The following is a 25227-nucleotide window of genomic DNA, read 5'->3' as shown; positions in this document are numbered from 1 at the left end:
TACAGACTCACGGATCTTCATTCACAATGTTTTCCTTCACCGTTAAAGAAAGTGAAATTTAATCGCTTCAATTAAAAATGCAAATTAGTACCTAAACCTACTTTATACCTATGAAGTGCGTGCCCGGTTCCGGAACTAAACTATTTAGCATTTTCGATTTAGCTTATGGAAGATTAATAAAAATATATTAACTGCGACTTTGCGGCGTACTGTCTCGGTAAAATAAAGTGTCTACGTTTGTGCTGAGCCTTATTTGTTGTTTATCAACTTACGCTGAAGACTGAAATAACTGAAATAACTGAAACTAATAGTAACAAAGTACCTAGAATAAATCGACTTTGTACTTACTTTGATTTTCTTTATTTTCCACTCGGAACATTGCAGTGTTGCGTATATAAAAATAAGTACGTATTTGCTTCATATTTAGGTATTTGCGTCTGCAGCGATTTATATATATATCTGGTCGCCACAGATAGCAATTTAATTTCTGACAGCTAGGCACACAAAAACCCATAGCACATAGTAGCAACTTAGCAAGCAATTGTAGACCTTTTTGTGAGAAAGCTCACCGAGTTGACCGCCATGCTTACGAATTGAAATGAAAATGAAATAAAAAATAAATAAATTAATAGTTCTATAAAACTAAAAACACGCTTGGTATAAAAAACCAAACTAATTTCTACCTTTAAGTATAATTTATTTATAAAAGCATGGTTTTTAGTTTTTCTTAAACTGCTATTTGCATTAAGGCAAAGTTAACCATTCATCATCGAGTTTGTTAATATTAAAGAAATGGGCTAAAGATCATAGTAATCATTGGAAGTTAAAATTAACGTCATTCCTGCCTATAGATGAAAATTATATAAATTAACAGAAATCTTATTTTGCTAATTGAAAAATGGAATCATATTATTGGATAGAAGCCGGCGTTACTTTGCGGAAATCCATGATATATTACGAAAATTAAGCTTAATTTTCGTAATATTTCATAAGGAATCATAATATTATCAAATTAGTGTGTTGTCATCGGTTCTCGATAAATCTACAAAGTTTGCACGACATCAAGAAGAGGGTCACGAAGAGGGTCACTATCAAGTCCAAAGGAGTCTGTTACAAAAATACATACAGGTGTGTGCTGTGCTGTGCGGTGAACATCATATGGTCGAAAGTATTTACTATATCCAAAAAACGTCTTATTATTGCAGAAATTACGGATTCGATATAAATTGCCAATTATATTATTTTTTTAAATCATTGAAATCACAAAATACTTGATATACGCAGAGATTCTCGAAGTTCAAGCGGTACAAAATTCTGTTTATATAGACGTGACGACATAATTTTGAATTCGGCGATTAACTTCTTGCGAATCACTAGATTTTGCAGATTTCGAATATATATAAAAATACGTTTTTCATAATACAGGAATCATTAACACATTAGATAAAAACAATATTTTAGCGATTCTTTGTTAATGTCATCATGCATATTGTTGCTCAATTGTCAATTAGTTCTATAAAAAAAAAACTTTCCGTGTTGGGTGAAATAGGTCTTTGACTCTGTTGACGTGGCACGGCGACGTGTGCCCAAACGCGTGGGTGTTGGCAGCGGTAGTCGCTGAAAATACTCCGATATATTACGTAGAAGAAAATACTTCAGGATAAACGTACGTAAAATAAGGATAAACAAAAACACTTCCTTATTTATAATAATAGTAAAGATAAGTATAGACTATAGATAGACATTCTAAAATGCTATTTATTTGTATTAAATGCCCCAAGAGATTATTTTAAAATAGCCACCAGAGACCTATCGCGAATATCTTAATCTCTTTGTCATTGACAAATTAATTGTTTGCCGATTGCTCGAAATCTCCACTCGGCTGGCAGTTGGCAGCATCTCGGCTTCGACTAGACTAGACATCAACAGAGATAAATCATAAATAGCTAATATTACATTGATTCGTAAGTTATAAAACCCAGAACACATCGCCTACAAAGGTACCTTTATTATGAGGAACTTCAATAGCTTTTCCAACTAATTGCTTAATTTGAATGTTATACGATCGTAATATTGTATCAAACGGAGAGGATCATCTACTGCGAGCACCAACGCGAGGGATTGCCCATAGCCCATGCCTCTTTAGTCAAGCAATAGCCTGTTATATCTTTAGTTTTTTTTTGTGATAAAAAAACTAAAGATATAACAGGCGTACCATGCGTGATATCCAGCGATTCATGAGTGATCGGAATCCTTGTTATTGTCGCATATACCTAGATATTTCTTGGCGTTCTTAAACTTACCAACCATCAAATCAACTCAGCCCCAAAGCGAGAAAAGTTCTGTAGCTCCGTTCAGCTTTACTCTTGGGTTTATACTTTATAGCTAAATGCCGAAATCGTACACTTATTTTTTTGAATTAAGAACATGCAGCACTCCCATTCAGCCATTATTGTATGTGGAGCATTGTGTCCAAAAGCAGTGAAAACGCTCGCACCCGTCTTACTTCACACCCGCGGAATGTTGCTAGGTATATACCCTATTTTATGGTAAACGTTTAACGTTTGGGATAACAAAAATACTGTCAACTGCTTAAGGGCAGGAAGTGACCTGTTCGAAAACACTACTAAAGTGGAGTGGTTTCGATGCTTCAATATAAGTCGTGTACACGGTTTCTGCATGATCTTAAATCTAGGCTTATAGCATTGTCCGCAAAACACAAGGTACACAATAGTTTGGCTCGGCACTCCGCCTAAAATACATGTGCAATTTTTGGCGCACCTCCGCCACTAGTGTTTTCTGTGGCTACTTAGATTGTACCCCTTTATACAAACTGATATCTACATCATCATCATATCAACCAATTACCGGCCCACTACAGGGTCTCCGGCCACACTGAGAAGAGGTTAAGGCCTAAGTACACCACGGCCCAGTGTGGATTGGTGGACCGCACACCTTTGAGAACATTATGAAGAATACTCAGGCATGCAGCTTTCCTCACGATATTTTCCTTCACTGCTGATGCGAGTGATATTTTAACTCCTAAAAACGCACATAACATAGAAAATTTAGAGGCTGGTTGCCCGCGTACTGGGATTCGAACTCCGACCCCGAAAGTGAAGTCGAAGTCCTACCCACTGGGTTATCACCGCTTAACAACCGCAAACTGATATCATCGTTCTCTAAATATAAGGTGGGTACACAGTTGTCCGCCGTGAGCTACACGACTATCTATGACGACATGACATACATGACTGGAAAATGTTCAACGTCTTGCGCCATACGTTGAACATTTTCATGGGTGATTGGATACCTGTTTGTTGTCACAAATACCTACCTACCTACGAGCAACCAAATCGACTCTCTTGAAATTGTAGCCGCTTATTTGAGGTTCACTTTTTTAAATTCGTTTGGCGCGTTAGATAAAAATGGTGAGAGTAAATTTTGTAGGTTGCGCGCGCACACCGTCACAAAAACCGCACCATGAAGTTGGCAACATTTTAGGTTTTCTAAAAAGGTTTGACAGTTGATTTTCAATAATCAAAACAATACCTTTTTTCTATTGTTAGTTTAGTTTTCTACAAACGTAGAATAAGGCGAAAGATAAAATTTTTGAAAAGATTTTTATCTTGTTACGCCAAAGACGTTTAACTTCTAACGCGTGGACGTTGTAAGTAGACACACGTTTTTTTTCTTGTGTGGATGCCGAGAATGTACCCCTACCTTTATACAAACTGATAGCATTGTCCGCTAAACATAAGGTAGGTAGACAGGTACACAGTTGTTTGGCTAGGCACTCCGCAGCCAGCAACATGACTCAGGCATGCCATGCCATGCGTAGAAAATTTCCCAGCGTTTCATTACTGATCGGATGCCTTCTTGTTGTCACTTATAAGTTTATTTCGCGAATATTCTGTTATGTTACTGATTTCTTGATTTTCTTGTTGATCAACACTCGTGAGTAAGTGAATCGACTCACTCACCAAGTACGTTAACGTAGCGTATATTTTTGGTTGCGTCATTCGTAAATTTAGGAATCTTTCTGGCTCAGGTTTTATGTTTGGGCTCATTTTCAGTCTTTTTTTATCATGCTCGCAAATACAAAGAAGCTGTGTGGAGGACTATAAGCAGTAATTCCTACTGTCGTATGAGAGACGAGGTATTTTTCCATCTATGGGACACCAATAGGCTTAGCATTTTGTTAGACTATTGTTCGCTAATCGCTGTGTATGAATTCTTTTTATTTGCGATGTCCTGTTGCATTCTTTCTTTTTCTCGTATTCTTTATTAGTGAAAGACGTGGTGTTTGGCTTTGCTATTGTGTCGATGTTTGTTATATAGCCTTGTACGGGAGCTATGGTGATACGCTCGACCGTAACAATAGGAAGATCTTCCTCCGAGCGGGTGATCGTGCTCGGGGACAGAGGTCCGAACATTCATTTTTGGAAGTTACATATATAGGCATTCTTCGTGAGAACTTCGCTAGCGCGATGCAGGATTTTTGTGGCGCCATCTAGTTCTGTAATGTGGAGACCGCTACAGCCTTCTATAATGTATTTCCACAACGTTGGCGACAGCCGCCGCCTGAAGAAGGCCTGTGGGCGACTCTCTTGACAATAGAAAAGAACAGAAGATCCTGGTTCCGATTTTCAGTTCGGGCAAAGTGTGTCTTCTTAGTGCGTGTTTGCCGGTGTAATTGGAGGCTCATAAGGCATAACATCTACGCTTCAGATTGATGGATACAGGGCGGTATTTTGCAGACCGTATCTCGCGAATACCCTGTGAAGTTTTCTCCGTTTATAGGCGATGGATTTGCACTTCTCGTAGACCGTAGTGTGCTTGGTCTGTCAACAAAGAAAATGATGATCGGACAAAAGGCGACGCGCATTGGGCACTTCTCGCATTCTCTTTGTGAATCTGCGACGGCGAGTATATATTTTAGAGGGCGTTCGTTCACAGACCTTAGCGTCGTAAAGAATATTTATAAAAGGAAAATTAAACGCGTCGAGTTTTTCTCGGGGGAAATTTATGCGATCGCTATAATCGGGGCCGCTATATTTAGAGGAAGGTCGCGCGAATTAAGAGCAACAACACTTCTGTTTATATCGTCTCGGTAGTTGCACGTGGTACAGATGCAGAATTTCTCATAAATATAGAATTTTATTTTATTTTTTTCTTCACTATGGTATATCTATGTTAAAAGGCTAGTTTCAAAAAGGGTACGAAAATTAGAATATTTATGATATTGAAGATCTTTTGTTTCTTTTGAAGGCAAGTTATTTTTGGTGTGGATATAGTTGCATATCGGAGTAAAATGCATCTTATTTGGATGACAGTAGTTTTTTAATTTTCCCACAAGCAAGCTCGGTCTCTTTAGCTCGGGCTTTCGACAGAACGTTTGTAAACAAAAATACAGGATACAAAACAGTAGTACAGGATTTTTGACTCTAAAAGTAGTTATATAGGGTTCATTTTATTTTTTTTAGAGCGAGCCAGTCTTGTACTACGCCTACCGGTTTCCTATTGCTGTTTTCCTGCACCGTAAAAGCAGGTATATTTAAATTTAAATCACACATAGCTAACTCCTAAAAGTTAGAAATGCATGCCAGGGAACGAACTCGGTCCCCCCGAAAGGGAAGTCTAAGCCAAAACCACTAGGCTAACCCTAGGCTAGTTCCAACTACACCTGGTCGAAATTCGAAACTTTTGCAAGTCCGATCAGTCGTGTCTATTTTGTGACAAAATACTGTATAACTATTTATATCAATAAGGTCACCATAAAAAAATAAAGTGTATAAGTATATCCTTATCCTTATTACCCTGGCCTTAGCCAACAGGGTAATTCTTGGTTGAGTTTCAGGACATGAGGGGCCACACACACAACCAAACGACAAATTAACTTGCAAAAACCTAGGTTTTCGGAGGACTACGGCCTAAACTCGTTGTGGGAGGAGACCCGTGCCCTGTAGTGGGCAGGTAATGGGTTGATATGATGAAACAACTTTAATCCGTTGTCAAAACGCGATATCACCATCAATCATCTTGTATCGCTATTATCAACAAAGGCACGACGTCTAAACCACCAGCTCACTGCAAACTGTTTTGTTCAGTTTTGTTTCGCTGCACCGGGCACTTGCACTGTTCTTGCTGAATTTTAGTGCTTTTAACGTAAACATAAAGTTATAGCTGTTAATACAAATAGTTGTCTTAGTGTTATGTGAAATTTGGGACGGAACGGTAATTTATTACGACGTCGGTTTCTGGGTCATTTTGCGGTATAAAAAGTGTATATTTTATTTCTATCTGCGTGTTTTTTTCTTTTTTTTAATTTATATCGCCTATCACCATCGCCTATAAAGAGAGAAACACCTCGCACGGCAAGCAGGAACATATCCTGCAAAGTGACGCCCTGTGTCCATCAACCTGAGGCGTAGGTGTTAAGACTCATGTAGGTATATGTATGACAATAGTTGGTCAAGATCGACGCAGTCTAACAAAGGTTACTTATAAACAAACACAATTTCGCATAAATACATTATTAGTGTGAATTTTTCTGAGATCTACTCTGTCATGCTGCGTACAAATATTTGGCAAAGTAACGCAATTAAAACAGTCTAGAAAATTCCTAAAACACGATAAAGATTTTTGTTGGGAGAAATAACTAAGTGATAAATTATAATTTGAACTGAAAAGTGTTAAAGTGCGACAATGTCATCGAGGGGTGTTCAAGATGGATCCCGTTCACCACTCATCATAACCGATTCGTTTTTTGACGATGGCGGTAAGTGTTTCTAATATTTATTTTCACTACCTGGTATAAAGTGATGATGTAGTCTAAGGGGGTAAACCAGCAAAGGCCACTTACTTGCCTTGGCTGGTTTAATATGTATAACTAAGTTGTGGAAACTTCATTGGTACAGTTCACATACAGCATTACTTTTATGTTAAACTAGCGTACCCAGATTTTGCTTTATTTTATTTAAACAATAAACTTCATCATTATTTTTTTTATTTAAGTATCATAATATATTAAACCATTTATTTCTCTCCGTATTCATACTCTTCTATTCTCTTCTATTCTCTTCTCGAGCGGGTGAAGATCATTATCTACACCCATGTACACCCAACAATAGAATATCATCATAGTAAATAAGAGCTGTATTTGACAGTTTGACAGTTCAAAAATAGGAGTGCTCCAATCGTCACCAAACTTTACAAGATTACTCGCCAGGTCAATCCGGAGATTCCCTGAAAGTTTCATTGAAATCGGTCCAGCCGTTTCGGAGCCTATACGGAACATACCCACACACTTTATCTTTTATATATATAGATAGTACTATTTGTTTCCCTTGAAAAGCTAATAAATTAATAAAAGGCCGATCTTCCATCAGACCTGACCAGAAATTATAAATTCCCTAATTGCCCTACCGGGAAGGGAACCCGCGGAACTACCCACTTAAAACCGCAGCGCTCATCACAGAAGGTTACCAAATGTATGTCTTATTTGCAGAATAGAATAGATCTTTATATGCATAGTACACACGTTTACATAGATGCAATTTAATATTAGTTACGTAGTCACAGTGTATTATCATTAGCTGGCGTGTAAAGATAATGAACAATTGATTGCGATTTTCAGATAAAATAAATTAAAATACATGCAAATAATACAATAAAGTGTTCATAATGATTATACAGAATGAACCAAAAAGAATAGTCAGAAATATTATGTTGAAATTGTATTGCAACTGAACCCCTGTTACAATATAAAATACCTAGGCGCTGTTTTTTTGGAAGGTAGTAGAGTTGAGCTTCAGGGCTCGTAATCACAATATTTTTATACATAATAATTTTTCTAGGAATAACGTTAGATGCCAAACTTCAATGGGGCCCTCATGTTAATAATTTATCGAACAGGCTTAGTTGTGCCGCCTATGCAGTGAAGTAGGTACGCCACATAACGGACATAGAAACTGCTAGGCTAGTTTATTTTAGCTACTTTCACAGCATTATGTCATATGGAATTCTACTAATGCTGCTGATATTGGCACTATTTTCGTGCTGCAGAAGAGGGCTGTTCGTGCAATCTATAAAATAGGTCCGAGAGAGTCATTGATAGATAAATTTAAAGATGTTATGATTATGACAGTTTTTAGCCAATACATATTTGAAAATTTATCTAATATTAAGAGAAATGTGACTGCAATAATTTGAACATTAGAAGCAAAAAAAACTTGCAGTGCAATATACTAGACTAAATAAAATAAGTTATTCATTTAAAGGAAATTTTACAATTTTACAATAAATTACCAGTTGATATCTTGGAGATGTCTCTGAAAAAGTTCAAAGTTTGTATTAAACGTAAGCTTATAGAAAAGTCCTATTGTAGTATTAAGGACTACGTCAACGATAAAAATGCTTGGGTGTAAATTATTGCTCTAACCGGTTGCTTCTTAAAAAGTTTTTAAATGACAATGTGAGATGGTAATAACGAAAAAAAAAAAAAATTTGGAAAATCCAAAAGTGCACGACTCATTAATAAAATAGCTATCCAATTATTTGTCAATAAATAACGAAAAAAAAACACATGAGTCGTGCAAGATAAAAAGAAAGAAAAAAAAAAAAATTTAAAACAGCTGTACTAGGAAAGTGATGCACAGGCGCCCTTGGTGGAATAAAATGTACATAATATCTATAGATATAGATATATCACCATCCATGTTAATTTTACATGGATATATATAGATATACAGTCTTGCAGTTTTCGTTTTTTATTAATTGCAATTAACCTACACTGAATTAATTAATCATACGCATTCAGTGACCTACAATCGTCGATTAGAATTAAAAAAAAAAAAAATTAACTCAAGTACCTAATGGATTTTTTCACAAGTTAGTGTTTTCGGGTTTCACACATGACGGACAGGAAAATTTTTTGACCTATTTTGGTGTTTTTTTCCAATTCTATTGCAGTAAATCAATTTTTTAAAAGTATGGAATTAATCTCCATTAAATTATCTCGACAATAGTATGCAAAATATCTTGATTCCGTGAACTAACAAGGCTATAATAATAAAAATAGCCGCCGAAATGAGGCGAAAAAAATTTTTCGATCGTAAAGCACTCTCTGATGCTTCGCATCATGAGTCGTGCAATAACAACCGGCTAAGTTTGTTGTGGGCTTCTTCTTAGACCAGGGCGCGTTTGGAACCCTCGTAGCTTTAGTTTTAAGTTGACGAATTTATTTATCGCCATCAACTCACTCCTATGTCACATTTTACATGTTATGTACGCATCAAAAGTGCCATCTATGTGCCTATTTGAGTAAAGATATATTTGACTTTGACTTTGCAATAGAGGAATCGTTTTTGAGAATTTAAAATACTTGAACATCGGAGTAAAATGGTTCTTATTTTCATTGAGTTTAAGCTCAAATTTTGCCTATAATTCTTTAGCTCTGGCTTTTGACAGAATATTTGTAAAACAAAAATTAAAATTTACAGGATTTGAGACTCTAAAACCAGTGAGCTTAAGTCCATTGTACTTTGACGAAACAGAGAATGTGAAAAGTTTGCGGCAATTGCGAGCGAGCAAATAAGGTTGCTGGTAGTTTTATAAGTTTTACTTAACAAATAATTATAATAACGAATTACTATCAATTGCACTTAGGTAGCAAATTTTTAAGAATTATTTCGGGTCCACCTTAATTTTCCTACACCTATTTTCAAAATAGCAGCCACAAAAACTTATTTTATGAAACAATTGTTTCAATCATTTTGCAATATACGAGGAGCTGTTTTGAAATTGAAATACAAAATTGATTTAATAAAATAATTTAAACTAAATTAAAAAAAAAAAAATTGTATTCCTTCGAGCCGGATTTGAACCAGCGACCTATGGATATCAATGATTTAACCTCTACAGTCCACCGCTCTACCAACTGAGCTATCGAAGGTACGTGTGGCAAAGCGAAATTATGAATCAAACTACACAACGTTTTGCAATACTATATTTGTAGGGTGACGTGCTTGTATGAAACATTATTTGGAATATTATAGATGCAATAATTGCAAAACAGGTAACAAACTGACACACTTTCATATTCAAAATAGGTATTAGTATCGATTCTGTGATAAGTGATATTACGTTAAATGTACTATTTAAAAATTTTGGACGCTTTCTCTTTATGTTGTCTACGCAGTTTTCTTTTGCTATAAAAATAATCATATTTTAGTACTGCGATTGATTTTATGCTCGTTTTATTACCTTCACAGGTTTTACGGGTACCTAGTTGACCATTACAAGTTTTAATTATATTCATGTTCAATTTCTAGATGGCAACGTACCGGAATGCTAACTAACTTGGCGGAAAGTACCGCCGTAGGAAGGCTGATGTTATTTTGGTTTGAATGCTATTTAATTGCCAGTGTATCCAATTACGAAAGTTTTTTGATTTCAGCTGACTCTGCCGTCGCGGAACTTTAGATCTGTCAGACTCTTAACACACAAAATATTTGTGGATTTTATTTGATTTATGAGATTTTAATCCTAAATAATATGCGTTTTTTCTCGATTTCCATGGGATCTTCTTATCAAATCCTGACTTGGTGTCACTGGGCCTATCTCAAGAATAAATCTTTTCAAGCAACAAAAAAAATAATTACAAAAATTTCACTACAAAGATTGCCGAAGATCTGTTTAGTGTGTAGTATAAAGTTTAAAGAAATTATAAAATACGCCATACAGATTCTCCAGCTTTTCGCGAAGTATATCAACTTCAACTTAATTTTCATAATGTATCATGGTACACCGCAAAGTAACGCCTGCTTCTATCCGATTTTATATTTGGGACCATCTTGGTTTGGTACCTCGGCACTTAACGCAATGCACACATTACAGATACGGCCCATAACATGCCAACATGGCAGCAATATTGAGCACATTTGCATCTATTGTTTACGTGACGAACGGGTCAATTTTTATCGCGGGCCAAGACGTATGTGGAACATAATATCGGTGTGTATACGTAGGGTTGCTACTGGGCTGGGAAATCAAGAAAAATGCCGGTATTGTATGTGGTCAGCAGGACTTTTAATCAGATTCGAAATAGCCGATATCTAATAAGTTTATAATAATAATTATTATTATTTATTTGCCAAATTGTGGGTACATAACAAATAAACATTCAATTAAACAGACCCTTCACAATCAAATGTCACAGACAGTGTGCAAATGTTTAAAAAAAAATATATCTAAATTACATAACAATTTAAAGACATTAGGTAAAAACGGTTTCTTTTTTTAAAATTAAAAAGCATGTATCACCTAGTTGGTACTGATTAAGTTTGTGAAGATCTGATGAGGATCTTTTGAGCTTAATGACAAAAATACTCAAGTATGTTACTTTAGTAATACGTAAGTAAGTTTTGTATAATAACTTATTACTTATAGACTTACTATATATATATATATATACAAACGTATCTATACGTAGGTATAACCATTATACGGTTTAGATATAAAGATAGAGTATCGGATTGAAGTTTGTAAACGCTGCTGGCGGTAGGAGTTAATAGAAATAACTCGTCGTTAGTTTATCGTGTCTAAGCCAATTGCTTTAATTTACAGAGTCAGCCAATCAAAAAGCATTGTGATGGACACATTTCCGCTGTTATTCTTTACTTGGTATAAGTCTACTCAAAGTCACTCTTGCTGTTTGTAGGCTAAAATCTTTTAAACTTCGCAACGGAATTCAATGCGGTTTTTTTGCAATAGATCTCTATCTAAACTACAATGAAAATACATGTGTACTTTATGTGACTGTAACAATATAAATATTAGAAACGAAAATAAACTCGTTGTGCAGTTTACTAGGCTACACAAAATTGCAAATTCATTCAAGGGCAATTGTATATTATTTTATAACAAATTACCAAATGAAATCTTTGAGATTATTATTAAACTATTTATTATTAAACTCTTTATTTGTATACCACAACATTAACATATTTAAAATATAACAAAAACAGAAACATATCGAAAGAAGTAGTAATACAAAAGGCGGCCTTATCGCTTAATAGCGATCTCTGCCAGGCAACCTTTGAATTAGGAAAAAAAAAGAAGAGGCGAATAGACTACTGGTGGTACAAATACGTACATGCGAATAACTACATGCTAATACATAAACTAGTTTGTGTACACAAATAGATAAAAAGTAAATAATATAATTAAGAAATAAATATAAAAATAAACTTATATATATAATAACAACACTTACATATTTAAATACTTTAACATACAATAGATTAAGTATATACATACTATTAATAGTCGTTAACAATATAATGGGCCTTAACTGCTCTTAGATGGCTCTAAATAAGTTCAAAGTTTATATAAAACGTAAGCTTACAGAACAATCCTATTATATTAAGGATTACTTAAACGATATAAAAGCTTGGGTGTGAATTGCTCTAGCTACACAGCTTAATATAAATTTACTGGGAGATGGTGATAACAAAAAAAAAATTAAGTAAGTTTGTTGCGGGCTCTTCTTAGACCAGGGCGCGTTTGGAACCCTCGTAGCTTTAGTTTTAAGTTGGCGAACGAAGTTATTACCATTATGTAAACAAATATGTATGAACGCTTCATAAGTGCCTGTGATAGGCCTACATGAATAAAGAAATTATGAATTTGAATTTGTGTTGTTCTCATTAAATTTGCAAACAAAATCTTGATTCAAGTAAGGTTTATACTATGTGGTAAACATGCATATAATTGTAGAGAAAAGCATAGAAATTCAAAGATGTGGAATGTAATGTCGTAACAAACATATTTTTGCAACGCTGCCTAAACCTTACAAGCTACATTTAATTAATGTACCACGGAGTTGGATCATTCATCACTACAAACTGCCCCATATTAGTATTCAATGTAAATACCCCATGCAAAGCCGAGACGGGTCGTTACTATTTAATAATTGACTTACAGTCAAGTGATTTGGAATTGGTTCGTCTACATTACAGGCTATAATTGAAAGAGAGAAAAATGTTTAAAAATCAATTCTAAGTAACGCGAGATGTGTAGGCAATAAGGATTTGTCTGGCAAGTGGCAACCCTAGGCGTACGACTATACAGGCTTAAGAGCGAGGTACAGTCACTACCCACTCCTCACTGCCTCAGACCTCCGTCCTCCAGTCACTACGCGACCCTCCGTCGATGCGCACATGGTTGCGGTTCGGTCAAATCTGCGTTATATTTTCGCGTGGCGTTTTAATATAAACATTTTTAACTATATTTAAGGTTATCTCTTGAATATATCAGTGGATACTAAACTATATGTTACTTGTATGTTTTGTTGTTGTATGCGCCACATTTATATGAAGTGTGGCCATTAGGTTTGTGTGCTACTAAACAGCTGTTTGAATACGAATCGAGTGTGTGTATTTAGCGCATATTTTAATGTTGCGGACACACGTGGAATAATATATAATTGGGCACGTCATTAGCAGGAAGCGGTTTTCGCTATTTAGGCTGAGATGTTTATATTTACAAATTCATACTAAATAGGTACGATGACTTTTTTATGAATGCACATAGAATTGTCCACCGATTTTGGTACTTTTTCAAATGATGATATCTTCCGTAGGTCACCATTAATTTTACTTATGTAGTTTTTTAACTATTCCTTTTTTAAACTTGTCTTATTTTATAAGCAAACAAACTGTGTCGATTTTAATGGCTGTATCGTAGGTTCTTATGATATATCTATATTTATGGTTAAAAACTATAAGCCACAAGTTGGAGGTGCAATTATGTACATAGGTATAATGTTGTTATTTACTATGTCATCATACTTCTGCAAAATAATAGGTTGATTTAGATGCGGTTATATCGCACGGTATATATTTTAATTCTTTATTTAAAGATGGGGCCACAAGATGTCCGGTCGTCACGTCAAAATGTATGTTTATCGTTTTTTAATTTGATTAGGTACCTACAGCAACTACAAACATTTGTATAGATAACGTTGGCCGCCTTTCTTTGAATATTGAGTAATCATTTTAAAGCGACATTAAACTAAATCGGAACAGCCTAATGTATTATATAAGTTAATGCATATAGATACTTAGTTATAATGGATTGGCTTAAGAAGGTTAGTTTTTATTTTCAACCGATTTTAAAAGGAGGGTTAGTTTTCTTAAATCGCATGTATGTTTTTTTTTGTATGTTTGTTTACCCCGCTAATTATAAACTTTGATGATTCTAGATTTTGATGATTCTTTTTTTCGTTTGATACGTCATACCTCAGAGGTGAGCCTTAATAAATTTAATGAAAATCTATTGGAGGGATCCTTGAAAAGTCGAGGGAACTACACACCTATAGCAATTTGAGTAATTTTTAGTGTAACTTAAGCATTTTCATTCGAAACGCACCATTTTCAATTTTAAATAATGCCGAATTTTATAACTTTTAAATTTTCTCTGGTCCGGTCTGGTGGGAGGCTTCGGTCGTTGCTAGTTAACAACACGAAAAACCGTGCCGCCAAGCGATTTAGTGTTCCAGTACGATGTCGCGTACTGGAACACTAAATCGTATGAGTTTAATACAACTGCCATATCTCTAACGGGTTAGGGGCCATGCTCCAACAGGGCTTCCATGGATGGCATTTCACTTTCTGGGCAAAAGATACAATTGTACCTTCTCATTGTGCAGGGCTAGCACAGACAGGAGACAAAAATTATCCCCCGATTATATCACTAGACAGGGGATATAATTAATGACGACGTGTCCACCTAGTAAAGCACGGGAACATGGAATAGGAGAAGTTTACCACCGTTTATATATTATTCGGATATTATTTCTACTTGTGCGCCAGTGCTCTGAGTATTTATAAAGTTGTGGGAGAAGATAAATTGGTATGCCTTCTCCGGGGATATAATTGTCTACTTGTTATGGTAGCCTTGATGATGCGGCACGTCTTTGTTAACTCCCAAAGTGTCCCTGTTTGGAATAAAACCTCCTACTTAAATTCACAGCTCTCACCGTTGCGCCAGGGAGGTCGTCAAAATATACGTGTTATAATAAACGGGAGTAAACTTCTCCTATTCACTCTTGCCGTGCTTTAGCGGGCCGACACGTTAATTTCTTTAAATCGTTTGGATTGCAGTAAGGGCTACTATAAAGATAGATAATAATAGGGCTATACAAAAAGAGACCCGTGCAATATCGTAACATAATATTAAAACTTTCATAGTGTTTCTCTTATCAATAAGCTGACCTTGCACCGAAGCAGGGCGCCGGTTGAATGATAAAGCATTGCGTCACCCGCCCTCCGGCTGAGAAACAGTCTTAAAATAGACTGACCCGAGATTTTCATCACAACCGTCAACGGCCTTTTCTTTTTGTTCTGCGCTTTAGGATTTGTAATTTTGCAAATGTAATATTGTTTATATTATATGCCAACTTTTTACTCCGAGGCACTGTTCTCATGACCTTTATTTTATTTGTCAACTTTAAACCACTAAATACCAACATATGCCAAGGGATAACAATTTTTGTTAGGGTTACAACTGAACTTTTTATACTGATGGTTCGTTCAATAGTAGGATCTATTTTTTTTTTAATTTAATCTCTTTATTTGTATACCACATAAAGTTCAGAAAATAAAAAAAAGAACAAACTCTTCTAGAATGTACTTAGTGGGATACAAAAGGCGGCATTATTGCTGAGATTATTAAAACTAAAAAGAAAAACGAAAAGGTGCGGTACACTGTTTAAAACATACGTACGAATAACTACAAACTAATACATAAACCAGACTACATAAATACAACAATAAATTGATAAATATAAAAAATAAATATGCTTTTATATACTTAAACCTACCAGAAATACTTAAATATGAGTTAGAGTAGATAAATACACGATAGTCGTCTTAATTGAGCGAGATAATGAGCCTTAACAGCTATTTAAATAAACCCAGTGACGTCGACTGTCTTATGTTTAACGGGAGTGCATTCCACAAAGTAGCTTTGACAGTGAACGCTTGAAAAACTTCGTTTTGTGGAAAGGCATGCTCAATCATGATTTAGTCAAATGAACGCTAATATATTCTTATATAATACTAGCTGTTGCCCGCCACTTCGTCTGCGTTTGATTTTGTTTTTAAAGTATTCAGTATCGCTAAGCCTTAAATGAGTATAGTAGTATTTATATATAACATGTGAGTTGTGACTGTCAATTAATCATAGACAAATATTTAGCAATAAAATAAAATTGCGACTATAAAGTGCTTATATTAGGCCTACTTGAAATAAATGAATTTTGAATTTTATAATTAAAGACCTAAGCTATCCTATCTCTTAAGTTGGACCAGACTGCTCACGGTGTGCCAATTTAATTTAAAATCGGTTAAGTAGTTTAGGAGTCTATCGCGGACAAACATCGTGACAGGAGATTTATATATATTAAGATGAAAATCAAGACGATAGTTGTTTTGGTGGCAGTATGTATATATTTATTTATTATTATTATTAATAGTTTGCCGGCTTTGGCTATGTTTCTAACGACTGCAAAAAGTGAGTTTCTGTGTTCGCCTGTATGTACTTCTTTTAAAGTTTGTGAATCAATTTTTCCATCAAATGTGGATCGATTTAGAAAATTATAGTACCTATTGTTTGAAAGGGTTATACTATTGACGTGGTTAAATTGTAACCAATTTTGGATTTGGGTGTCCCATGAAAATTGATAGCAATCCGCAAATTCTAAAGTGTCATCATCATCATCGTACCAACCCATTACCGGCCCACTACAGGGCACGGGTATCCTCCCACAATGGGAAGGGGTTTATTCAATTAATAGATTTATGATAAGCCGACATGTAGACACGTCTGTTTATGATTAGCAAAGTTATTCAGCAGAATACGAATTCTGTATTACGGTTTTGGCAAGTTTGGTGACTTTCAAGTTAACAATTTACTAAAACCAGTTTGATGCGACCTTTATTCTCTCATTAGACTTATATTTAATTAATTCTAAGTATTACCTAATATAGTTCCAAGGGAAAGGTGATTATAAAATAATTATCGGTAATCAGTAAAAAAAAAAATGTGAAAATAGTGTAGCTTAAATTATTATTCTTATACAACTATAGACAGGATGGTAAATTTAAATCACACTGGGTGTCAGTTTTACTTTGTAGCTGCATTACTCATGTAAACTAAACTAGATATTAAGTTTAATGTGAATTACTAAAACCTGGACCTTTGCAGTATTTAACAAATTCAAAATAATACAATCATCATTAATCATCATTAATTATCGATAGAGAAAACAAAACAGATAGTTTTAAAAATGTCGAGCTGTCAGTCTATATGTCTGTTGTCGAATCAACCGGAAATTACTGAACGGATTTAAATTGAAAATGGTTAACTTATAGCCGATACCCTGCGTCAACATGTTGGATATTTTTTATTACGAAAAACATAGGTTGACCAAGGATCACGATTTACTTGGTTTAGGAAGCTCAACGAGGTAGTAAATTCTATTGCAGTGCGTCAGGGATGTTCGCGACAGAGCATATCGACTGCTTTTACGAGCAGCACTAACAGCATTCTGAAAATGATTGCGAGTAGGTTAGACTGCAGGTACGTAGGTCATTTCTGTGCCATTACAAATGGAATGGGGAAGCTTCAACTCGCATACATTCAGGATACTCTATAGGTAGTTATAATAGTAATTAAGTTAAATATGTTTGTTTGTTTAGTTTTTAGTAATAACATAGCAAGTAAGTTGTAATACTAACAAATTGAGCCTGTAAGATGCTCGAAATAAAATTATTATTATTATTAGTATAGTAAGGCAAGAACTATTCCGTTTCTTTTTCATTATCTAACTAGCTTGACTTCGTGAACGCACAAGTTCGGAATATTAATGCGATTGTAAGCCAATACGGCGGCAAAGTGGACAATGAGATCGTAAATTCAATGCATGAGTGGCTACTTGGTAGCTACGCCCTGTAATTAAGGGCAGTGACGCGACACACTTAGAAAACGCTTCATAGGATGTTTATTTTATTAATAATTAGCTTTTCCAGGGAAACATACAGCACTTTAGTACACATAAGAGTACCTAAAGTAGTTTTTTTTAATCACTTAATTGGGTAGGGTATAGGGTAGCCCCCACGTCCAACAATCTGTGGCCGATTTTATGTTGGATATTGCAGCCATTATGCTCAGAAGTGGAATATTGAAACGCACACGTCCTACAAAAAGTAGCTCAAAAATAAGACGGCGATATTACGACATAATTAAATATTTGCCCAATAATATCAATGCTACAAAGAGTGAGACGCTGTTGTACATAAACAATATATAATATTAACCGCAAAATGTTAAGAGATTAACTACCAAAAATTAAGAACTATAAATAGCTTATTGTATTATTATGCAAATTGCAAATTTTAACAATTGTTTTAAAAATGTACGTCTCTGTGGTTGCTGTTAAATGTCAGTACTGAACGCACCGGATAAAAAGTCAATTTTGCTGAATACCTTGTCTTCTAGCCCATGCAAACGGAGGTTTACGTCGGGCATTACTTTAATTTGCAACGCTACGAACGGTTCGAATGGCAGATTCTACCGAGAAGATGCCGGCAAGAATCTCAGTAGGTGCTCTTTTTCCACATAATTTTACCAATTATTCTCTTGTAACAGATGAAAACGGAGTGATTTCAAGCAACATTGTCATAAGTTGTATTTAGGATACATCATTTTGGTACTTACCCTACTTAAAAAGAGCAGACCAATATGGCGTAATCATTACATATTCGCTCTACCCAAAACAACTTTATTTTTGTTTTCATACGTCTTTATCAAAAATAAAGTTTTTTTTATTGAGCTCACGAACTTAGCGATAGGTGGAAATAAACTTTTAATTTCGATTATTATTTAATAATATACCATTAATCATGAATATTGTATCAGAATATGATGTAAAAAAACTGGTAAAGTGCGTGACAACAGAGAACGAGTAGTGTACCTAGGGTTCTGCATTTTCCAGTTACAATGGAAATGCGGATGGAAAGTGGCTTTTTATTTGATCCTCCAACATATTCACAATCCAACCGAAGTCTAATGTTATATGAACCACAGTTTTCCGAACCTAAACATAGGGCAGAGCTCGTTTGGGGAAGTACTACCGCCATGCCAAAATTGTAATTTTTTTTTTTTTTAATTTTTTATTTGTGCCCGTCTGTCAGTCTGTATCTTGGCTGCACATCACCTTGTAACTACTGAATTAATTTGAGGACATACGAGATATCTCCTCAGCGGACAGCAGCAAACCCCTCACTAAACTCTAAACAATTTATAACACGTAAAGAGTTGCCACAGTTATGCAGACTTCAGTGCTAGGGACTAAATAAGAAAAGTTTGTAATTTTCTTGGTAAACGTTAAGCATACGAATCAACCACCAATGCGATTGCGATACTTCCTTCAACGATTACTATTATATGTCAGTGATACGAGCTAAGAACGATGGATGTAAAAGTATCATGCAAATTTACTCTATATATATTATAATTTACTCTGAATATAATGGTTACCGAAGTACATCATATTCTTCTTCAAACCTCCAAAGTGGGTCCTATGTATTTACTGACCCCAGTTATCATAGCTTACCCAGAACAATCTTACAATTTTTGCCGTTGCTACAGTCAGACATCTCTCAACAATGTTTTATTCATGTATAGATCTTATCACAGGCTATTCATACATTTAACATGTTACACTAATGTTAGTGATGGTGATAACTACATTCGTTAACTTAAAACTAAGGCTAGGAGGGTTCCAAACGCGCCCTGGTCTTAGAAGAGATTGTATTGAATTATTATTTGTTGGTTCATATACTTATATTTATCTTCTCCATGAATTACCTGAAAGATATTCAATAAGTAGGTACCTGACCTGTTAAGCATCTTTCAGGTGAATTATGTTTAGTTCAACGCAATTTAAACAGTTGTTTAGTGGCACACAGTTTACAAATATTTGACTTTCCCAACAGTATAGACGTATTTGTGCTACGAGTAATTTATATTTTCCATCGTTTTTGAACATTGAATTCATAAATAGCGTTCAATAGTGATGCGATTGTATTGTTAAGTGTTGTGCAATAGACACGGAGTGATGTACAGTTTCGATAAGGATCTGTGGCACGTGCGCACAAGAGCCACCTCAGACACGCAGTATGACGACAAGGAGCAGGAAGAAAAACGTAAATATTTTTATTATTTACTTAGAGATAGCATGTACTGCGAATTATAGTCTCTCGTTTTATATTCCGCTTTCCGAATTTTACCTTGCCACAACGCACTACTACTATTAAATTTCATCGCGTCCTTTGAGTTTTTTTACAGTACCTAAATATATTTAATTACGTATTAGTATCCTTAGTAATCTGATGCCCTCCTTTTCCTGTAGGTGTCGTACGAGGCGACTAAGGGAATATTATACTACAATCTACTGCGATCACCAACCCGTCTGCCCAGCGTGGTGTTTACAGGCGTTGGGACAATATACTGCAGTGGACTGTTATAGACTTTTGATGAGAGTAATCTGTGAAATTACATAAGGGGTTTATGGCATAGACACGCGTCGAAAATAGAGAACAAAATATTCACGTGAATTTATTCCGCACAGCACCGCTTTTAGTACCGTTTGTATCAAACACGTTTTTTTAAATTGCAAGTGTTACACAAGTATTGCGAAAGAAATATTGCGCGAAATTAATCGCCACATTCCAAAACATAAACACAAACGATGTTTATGGTTTTACACGGCGACAATTGACATTGTTAGAAAGCTAACGTAATCAACACCAGATGGCCACCGACTATGCCTTTTTGTTAAATATAAAATCTACTTATAACTATACTTGTTTTCAGCTTTTAGCGGAGTGATAATAGAGTGTGATTGATTGATTGTTGATAACAGATTAAAATGTCTGTAGGCGGGTTTCATTATTTAAACCCTTTCTTTTATGTTCTTCACTTTTCCTCCACGCTCCACCGATGTGGCTAAACGGGCTTACGTACATACAATCACAAATTAATCATAGATAATGATGTAAACTGTCACATTATCATATTTGTCTGGTCTGGCTAAGAACTCACATTAAGGGGCAGGATTTGGCGTCCATCCAAGCGTGGAATGGTTACCCTACTCGCGACGCATTGCGTTTTGTTTTTAACGATTTTAACGTACTGCGTATAAAGTGTCTAAGAAATACGTACGCACTTACATTTTAACGAGTACAACTTAAAGACTATTTTCACTCCTTAAATCGCTCCAGAGATCGCTATGTGATGATAAGGCCACCGACCCTGCCCTCCTATTCAATAAAGCACCCGCTCCAACATTACTGAAAAGAAACATTATTGTATATATAACATTATTGTAAATATAACTAGTTGCCTGTGTGTATCGCCAAAAGCATGTGTATTTTCACACTTGCATAAAGCATTTATGAGCAGTAAACAATGATTCAAATAGCTATATGGAACCAAATGCTTTCCCGGACACGGGGTTAGACCACCAATTTCCTAACTCTGAGTTGATGCTGGCATGCGATGGCGTGCATATAGATTATGACCAGGTTATAGGTACAGGACCATAAAGCAGGAAGATGGCATAAAATAGAAAAATCCGCCTACTGTAAGAGTTATATAAAAAATTTGGGTAGGCAGTGCTTTTACGTATAAGGTGCAATTTTTGGCATGATGCGAGATTCGAATCCGGGACCTAGTGACCTCAGCTCGTAGTTAAATTAACCAGGCAACCATAATTCATAATCATCAATATCCACCCATCACCGGGCAATTACTGGCATGTGTCTACCAGAACGAACAGGGTTTTTGCCATTTTTGGTTTTGGCCCTAGTCTACCTCGCTGATAGACTACAGCCAAAACCCTGTGATGAAAGTGCAGATTGGTGAACTTCGCATGCCTTTGTGAACATTCATCATCATCATCGTCATATCAACCCGTTACCTTTCCACTACAGGGCATTTTTAAGAAACAAGTGAAGGATCACTACTTGTCTGTATCGGCCGGGCATTGATGGGAATGATCACTGTATTCTTTTTTGTTTATTTCGTCTTCTACATATTTTTGAGGGTTCTTTTATTTTATTATTATTTTTTTTTTTTTTCAATTAAGTATTTATAGTAGCGTATTTGTATGTTTATATGTTTGTATATATGTATGGAATATATTTTATATTTTTGTACATATCTTTAATATGTTATGTTTAGTATACTATGTTTTATGTTTTTTTTTTTTTATGTTAATTTAGTTGGAAATCCTAATATTTAATTTTGTTTGTTGTACCACCTACTTATTTCTTATAACATTTTCTTGTATGCCTTTGGTTGCCTGGAAGAGATCGCTATTTAGCGATAAGGCCGCCAAATTGTACGTTCTACCTTATTGTGCTGTTGTATTTGTATCTCTGTAAATTTTCTCTGTGGTGTACAATAAAAGTGTATTCTTTCATTCATTCATTCATTCACTGGTCTCCTCTCACTATGAGAAGGGATTTAGGCTGTTGTCCACCACACTGGCCCAGTGCGGATTGGTGGACTCCACATACCTTTGAGAACATAACCGAGAACTTTAAGGCATGCAGGTTTACCCACGATGTTTTTTTTCACTATCGAAGCAAGTGATATTTTAATTACTTAAAACGCACCTAACTTAGAAAAGTTAGAGGTGCTTGCTGGGATTCGAACTAGGCCCTGCAAAAGTGAAGTCGAGCTTCTACCCACTGCGCTGTCACAGCTTAAATAGATGAATTACTTACAGTTGTTAAAATACCAATATGAAGTAACATCGGTTCGCGACTGATTAAACATTCTTATCAATGTAATGGCGAAGATTATTGGGATCACCAGTGGCTGTATTGTACGTTATCACTTAATTCCCAACGCTTTGTATTGCAGACAACGCCGCCATTGCTTGCGTGATGTTGCGTAGACATAGTTATATTTCGTCACACAATAGATAGGGTTACATATTTTTATGTTTAAAACACGGATAATTTTTGTTCGGTGAAGGCAGCTCTTAAAAAACGAAACGCAACGAAACGAAAAAAAAACCAGTATAGCTGAGGACAATAATTATTGTAACGACTGCCGCGTCGCGTTGGTCTAGTGACTAGCGCTCAACAATGGAGCACGAAGTCTTTGGTTCGATTCCTGGATCGGCCCAAAAATTGCCTATTGATTTCGCCTGTTAATAATAATCAGTATAATACCGGAGTTAATTCAGAGGAATTCAGTGGCATGGATCCCCGTGCGTCAGAGAGCACGTTCAGCCGTCGGCCCCGGTTATTATAGTTAAAGCCTACCAACCCATTGGAGCAGCGTGGTAGGTCAATGCTGAAAAACACACATACATGAGACAGGAAGCCTGTCGTTGGCGAATAAAGCAGGTAGATGGCATAAAATGGAAAAAAGTTAGTGCTTTTTTGCATACATGAAGTGCACGCGACTTTAGCTGTGTCGCTATTGTATCTACTAATGGGTAAACCAATAAACTTGCTTTCGCAATTACCTTTTTTATGCCCTGAATACTACAGATAGCAGGTTACAAACTCAACTTAATTAAGAAAAGAATGTGACCACTCTTGCTCGAACAAAGACGTGCCCTAATATTATTATCATTAATATTGCGCCATTGTTAATTGTCAAGATTGCGTGACCTTGCCCGTGAACTCGGTCAACTGACAACTGTACGAACAACTTAAACACAGGTTAAATAAACTATATATTGTTCTAAGTTAATAAAATGAGTACATATTTTGTATTAAAATACAAAGTTTGACTTCAAAAAATCAAGGAGGGAGGTTTTTGTGGTGACGTACCTATATAACACAACGTGTAATGGAATTACGAAACACTGTTAACAGGTGGATAAGTATATTTCATTAGGGGTCACCCAGTAAAAATATTAAATCAAAATCAGGATGTTATATGTTATATATTTAAATAGATATTTATGTTATATAATTTATTTGTAATATATTTATATATATATATATATATTATAGTTATATATATATATATATATATATATATATATATATATATATATATATTTTATTTATATTTATATATTTGTATAATTTTTAAATCTTATTTATTGCACCACCTACCTCTTTTCTATGTTTTTTCCTTTTACGCCATTGGTTGCCTGGAAGAAATCGCTATGTAGCGATAAGGCCACCAAATTGTACTCTCTTGATATGTATTTATATCTTTGTAACTACTTTTTTTTCCTTTGGTGTACAATAAAAGTGTATTCATTCATTAATTCATTCATCAAAAGTATATATTTATTTTTCCATACAAACTAATTCAAAACATTCTTGTGTTTACTTATTACAACCCTTTTGAAAATGAAAGACGGACACGTACATAGTACCCACTACCTACCTACGCAACGTGACGCGTACCTGATAAAGATTAAAAAAAACATGAACATTCGTACTATATTTACTAACTACAAAAATACAGGTATAAACGTATATAGGTACATGAGAATAGATATTCATGAAACATATATGCTATCCTTAACTTTCTTTTATCGAGAAAGAGTAAACTGCCGAATCCAACTCGGATGGGCAGCGTTCAAAAATCGACCTGCGATTACGAACGTACAAATTTATACTGAGGCTTATTTAGTCTCGGTCTTCCTCGTAGTCCCTAGAGTGGAACTCTGGTTAACTGGTCAGGGCGTTGGTCCTTTTCAGTGGTGTCAGCGCCGCCTGCTTCTATTGGGGCGCTGGGTTGGAATAGTCCGTGGTGTCTTGTCCGAGTGGAGCCGCGGCAGTGCGATCGCGCTTGCGATGACTAGGCTTACTGTTCTCTGAATGGTCATTTTGTATGTTTTCAGGGAGTGAGAGCCCCACGAGCGCGGTTGGGGCAGAAGCGCCCCGGGAACTTCCCAATGAGCTGTCGGCGCCGTACGAAGTGCCACAGTTCCCCATAGAGCAGATCGAGAAGAAACTCCTCATACAGAGACAGCTAAATGTCAAGTAAGTATATCGATAATGCAGTCGTATACATATCAAACCAACTCAATGTCATGAACATTTGTTATTAATCAAATATAATTTTAATTGTTTCTTGAAAACTAACTTGTAACTAATTAATAATTATTAGGGTAAT

The 25227-nt window shown here is 35.4% G+C and overlaps 1 protein-coding gene and 1 non-coding gene across 10 annotated transcripts in view; one reads left to right on the top strand and one right to left on the bottom strand.

Moving 5' to 3' along the window:
* Nucleotides 1-25227, top strand: part of LOC120631890 (AMP deaminase 2-like) — a 57154-nt gene that overhangs the window by 5808 nt on the left and 26119 nt on the right. For 3 of the 9 annotated variants that reach the window (XM_039901553.1, XM_039901561.1, XM_039901562.1), the window contains exon 2: nt 24953-25094. In XM_039901553.1, coding sequence (XP_039757487.1) covers nt 24953-25094 — 142 coding nt within the window. Of the gene's footprint in view, nt 1-6542; nt 6782-13193; nt 13300-13324; nt 13436-20063; nt 20274-24952; nt 25095-25227 lie in introns of those variants that run through there. The other 6 variants (XM_039901554.1, XM_039901558.1, XM_039901555.1 and 3 more) reach the window with 6 other exon arrangements.
* Nucleotides 9867-9955, bottom strand: Trnay-gua. The gene is given in 2 exon segments: nt 9867-9902; nt 9919-9955. It is a non-coding gene; the product is annotated as a tRNA-Tyr (tRNA).

This window comes from Pararge aegeria, chromosome 19 (genome assembly GCF_905163445.1).
Source record: "Pararge aegeria chromosome 19, ilParAegt1.1, whole genome shotgun sequence".
NCBI classification, from domain to species: Eukaryota; Metazoa; Arthropoda; class Insecta; order Lepidoptera; family Nymphalidae; genus Pararge; species Pararge aegeria.
Note: the sequence above shows the minus strand (reverse complement) of the source record. Positions and strands in the feature narration are given on the sequence as shown.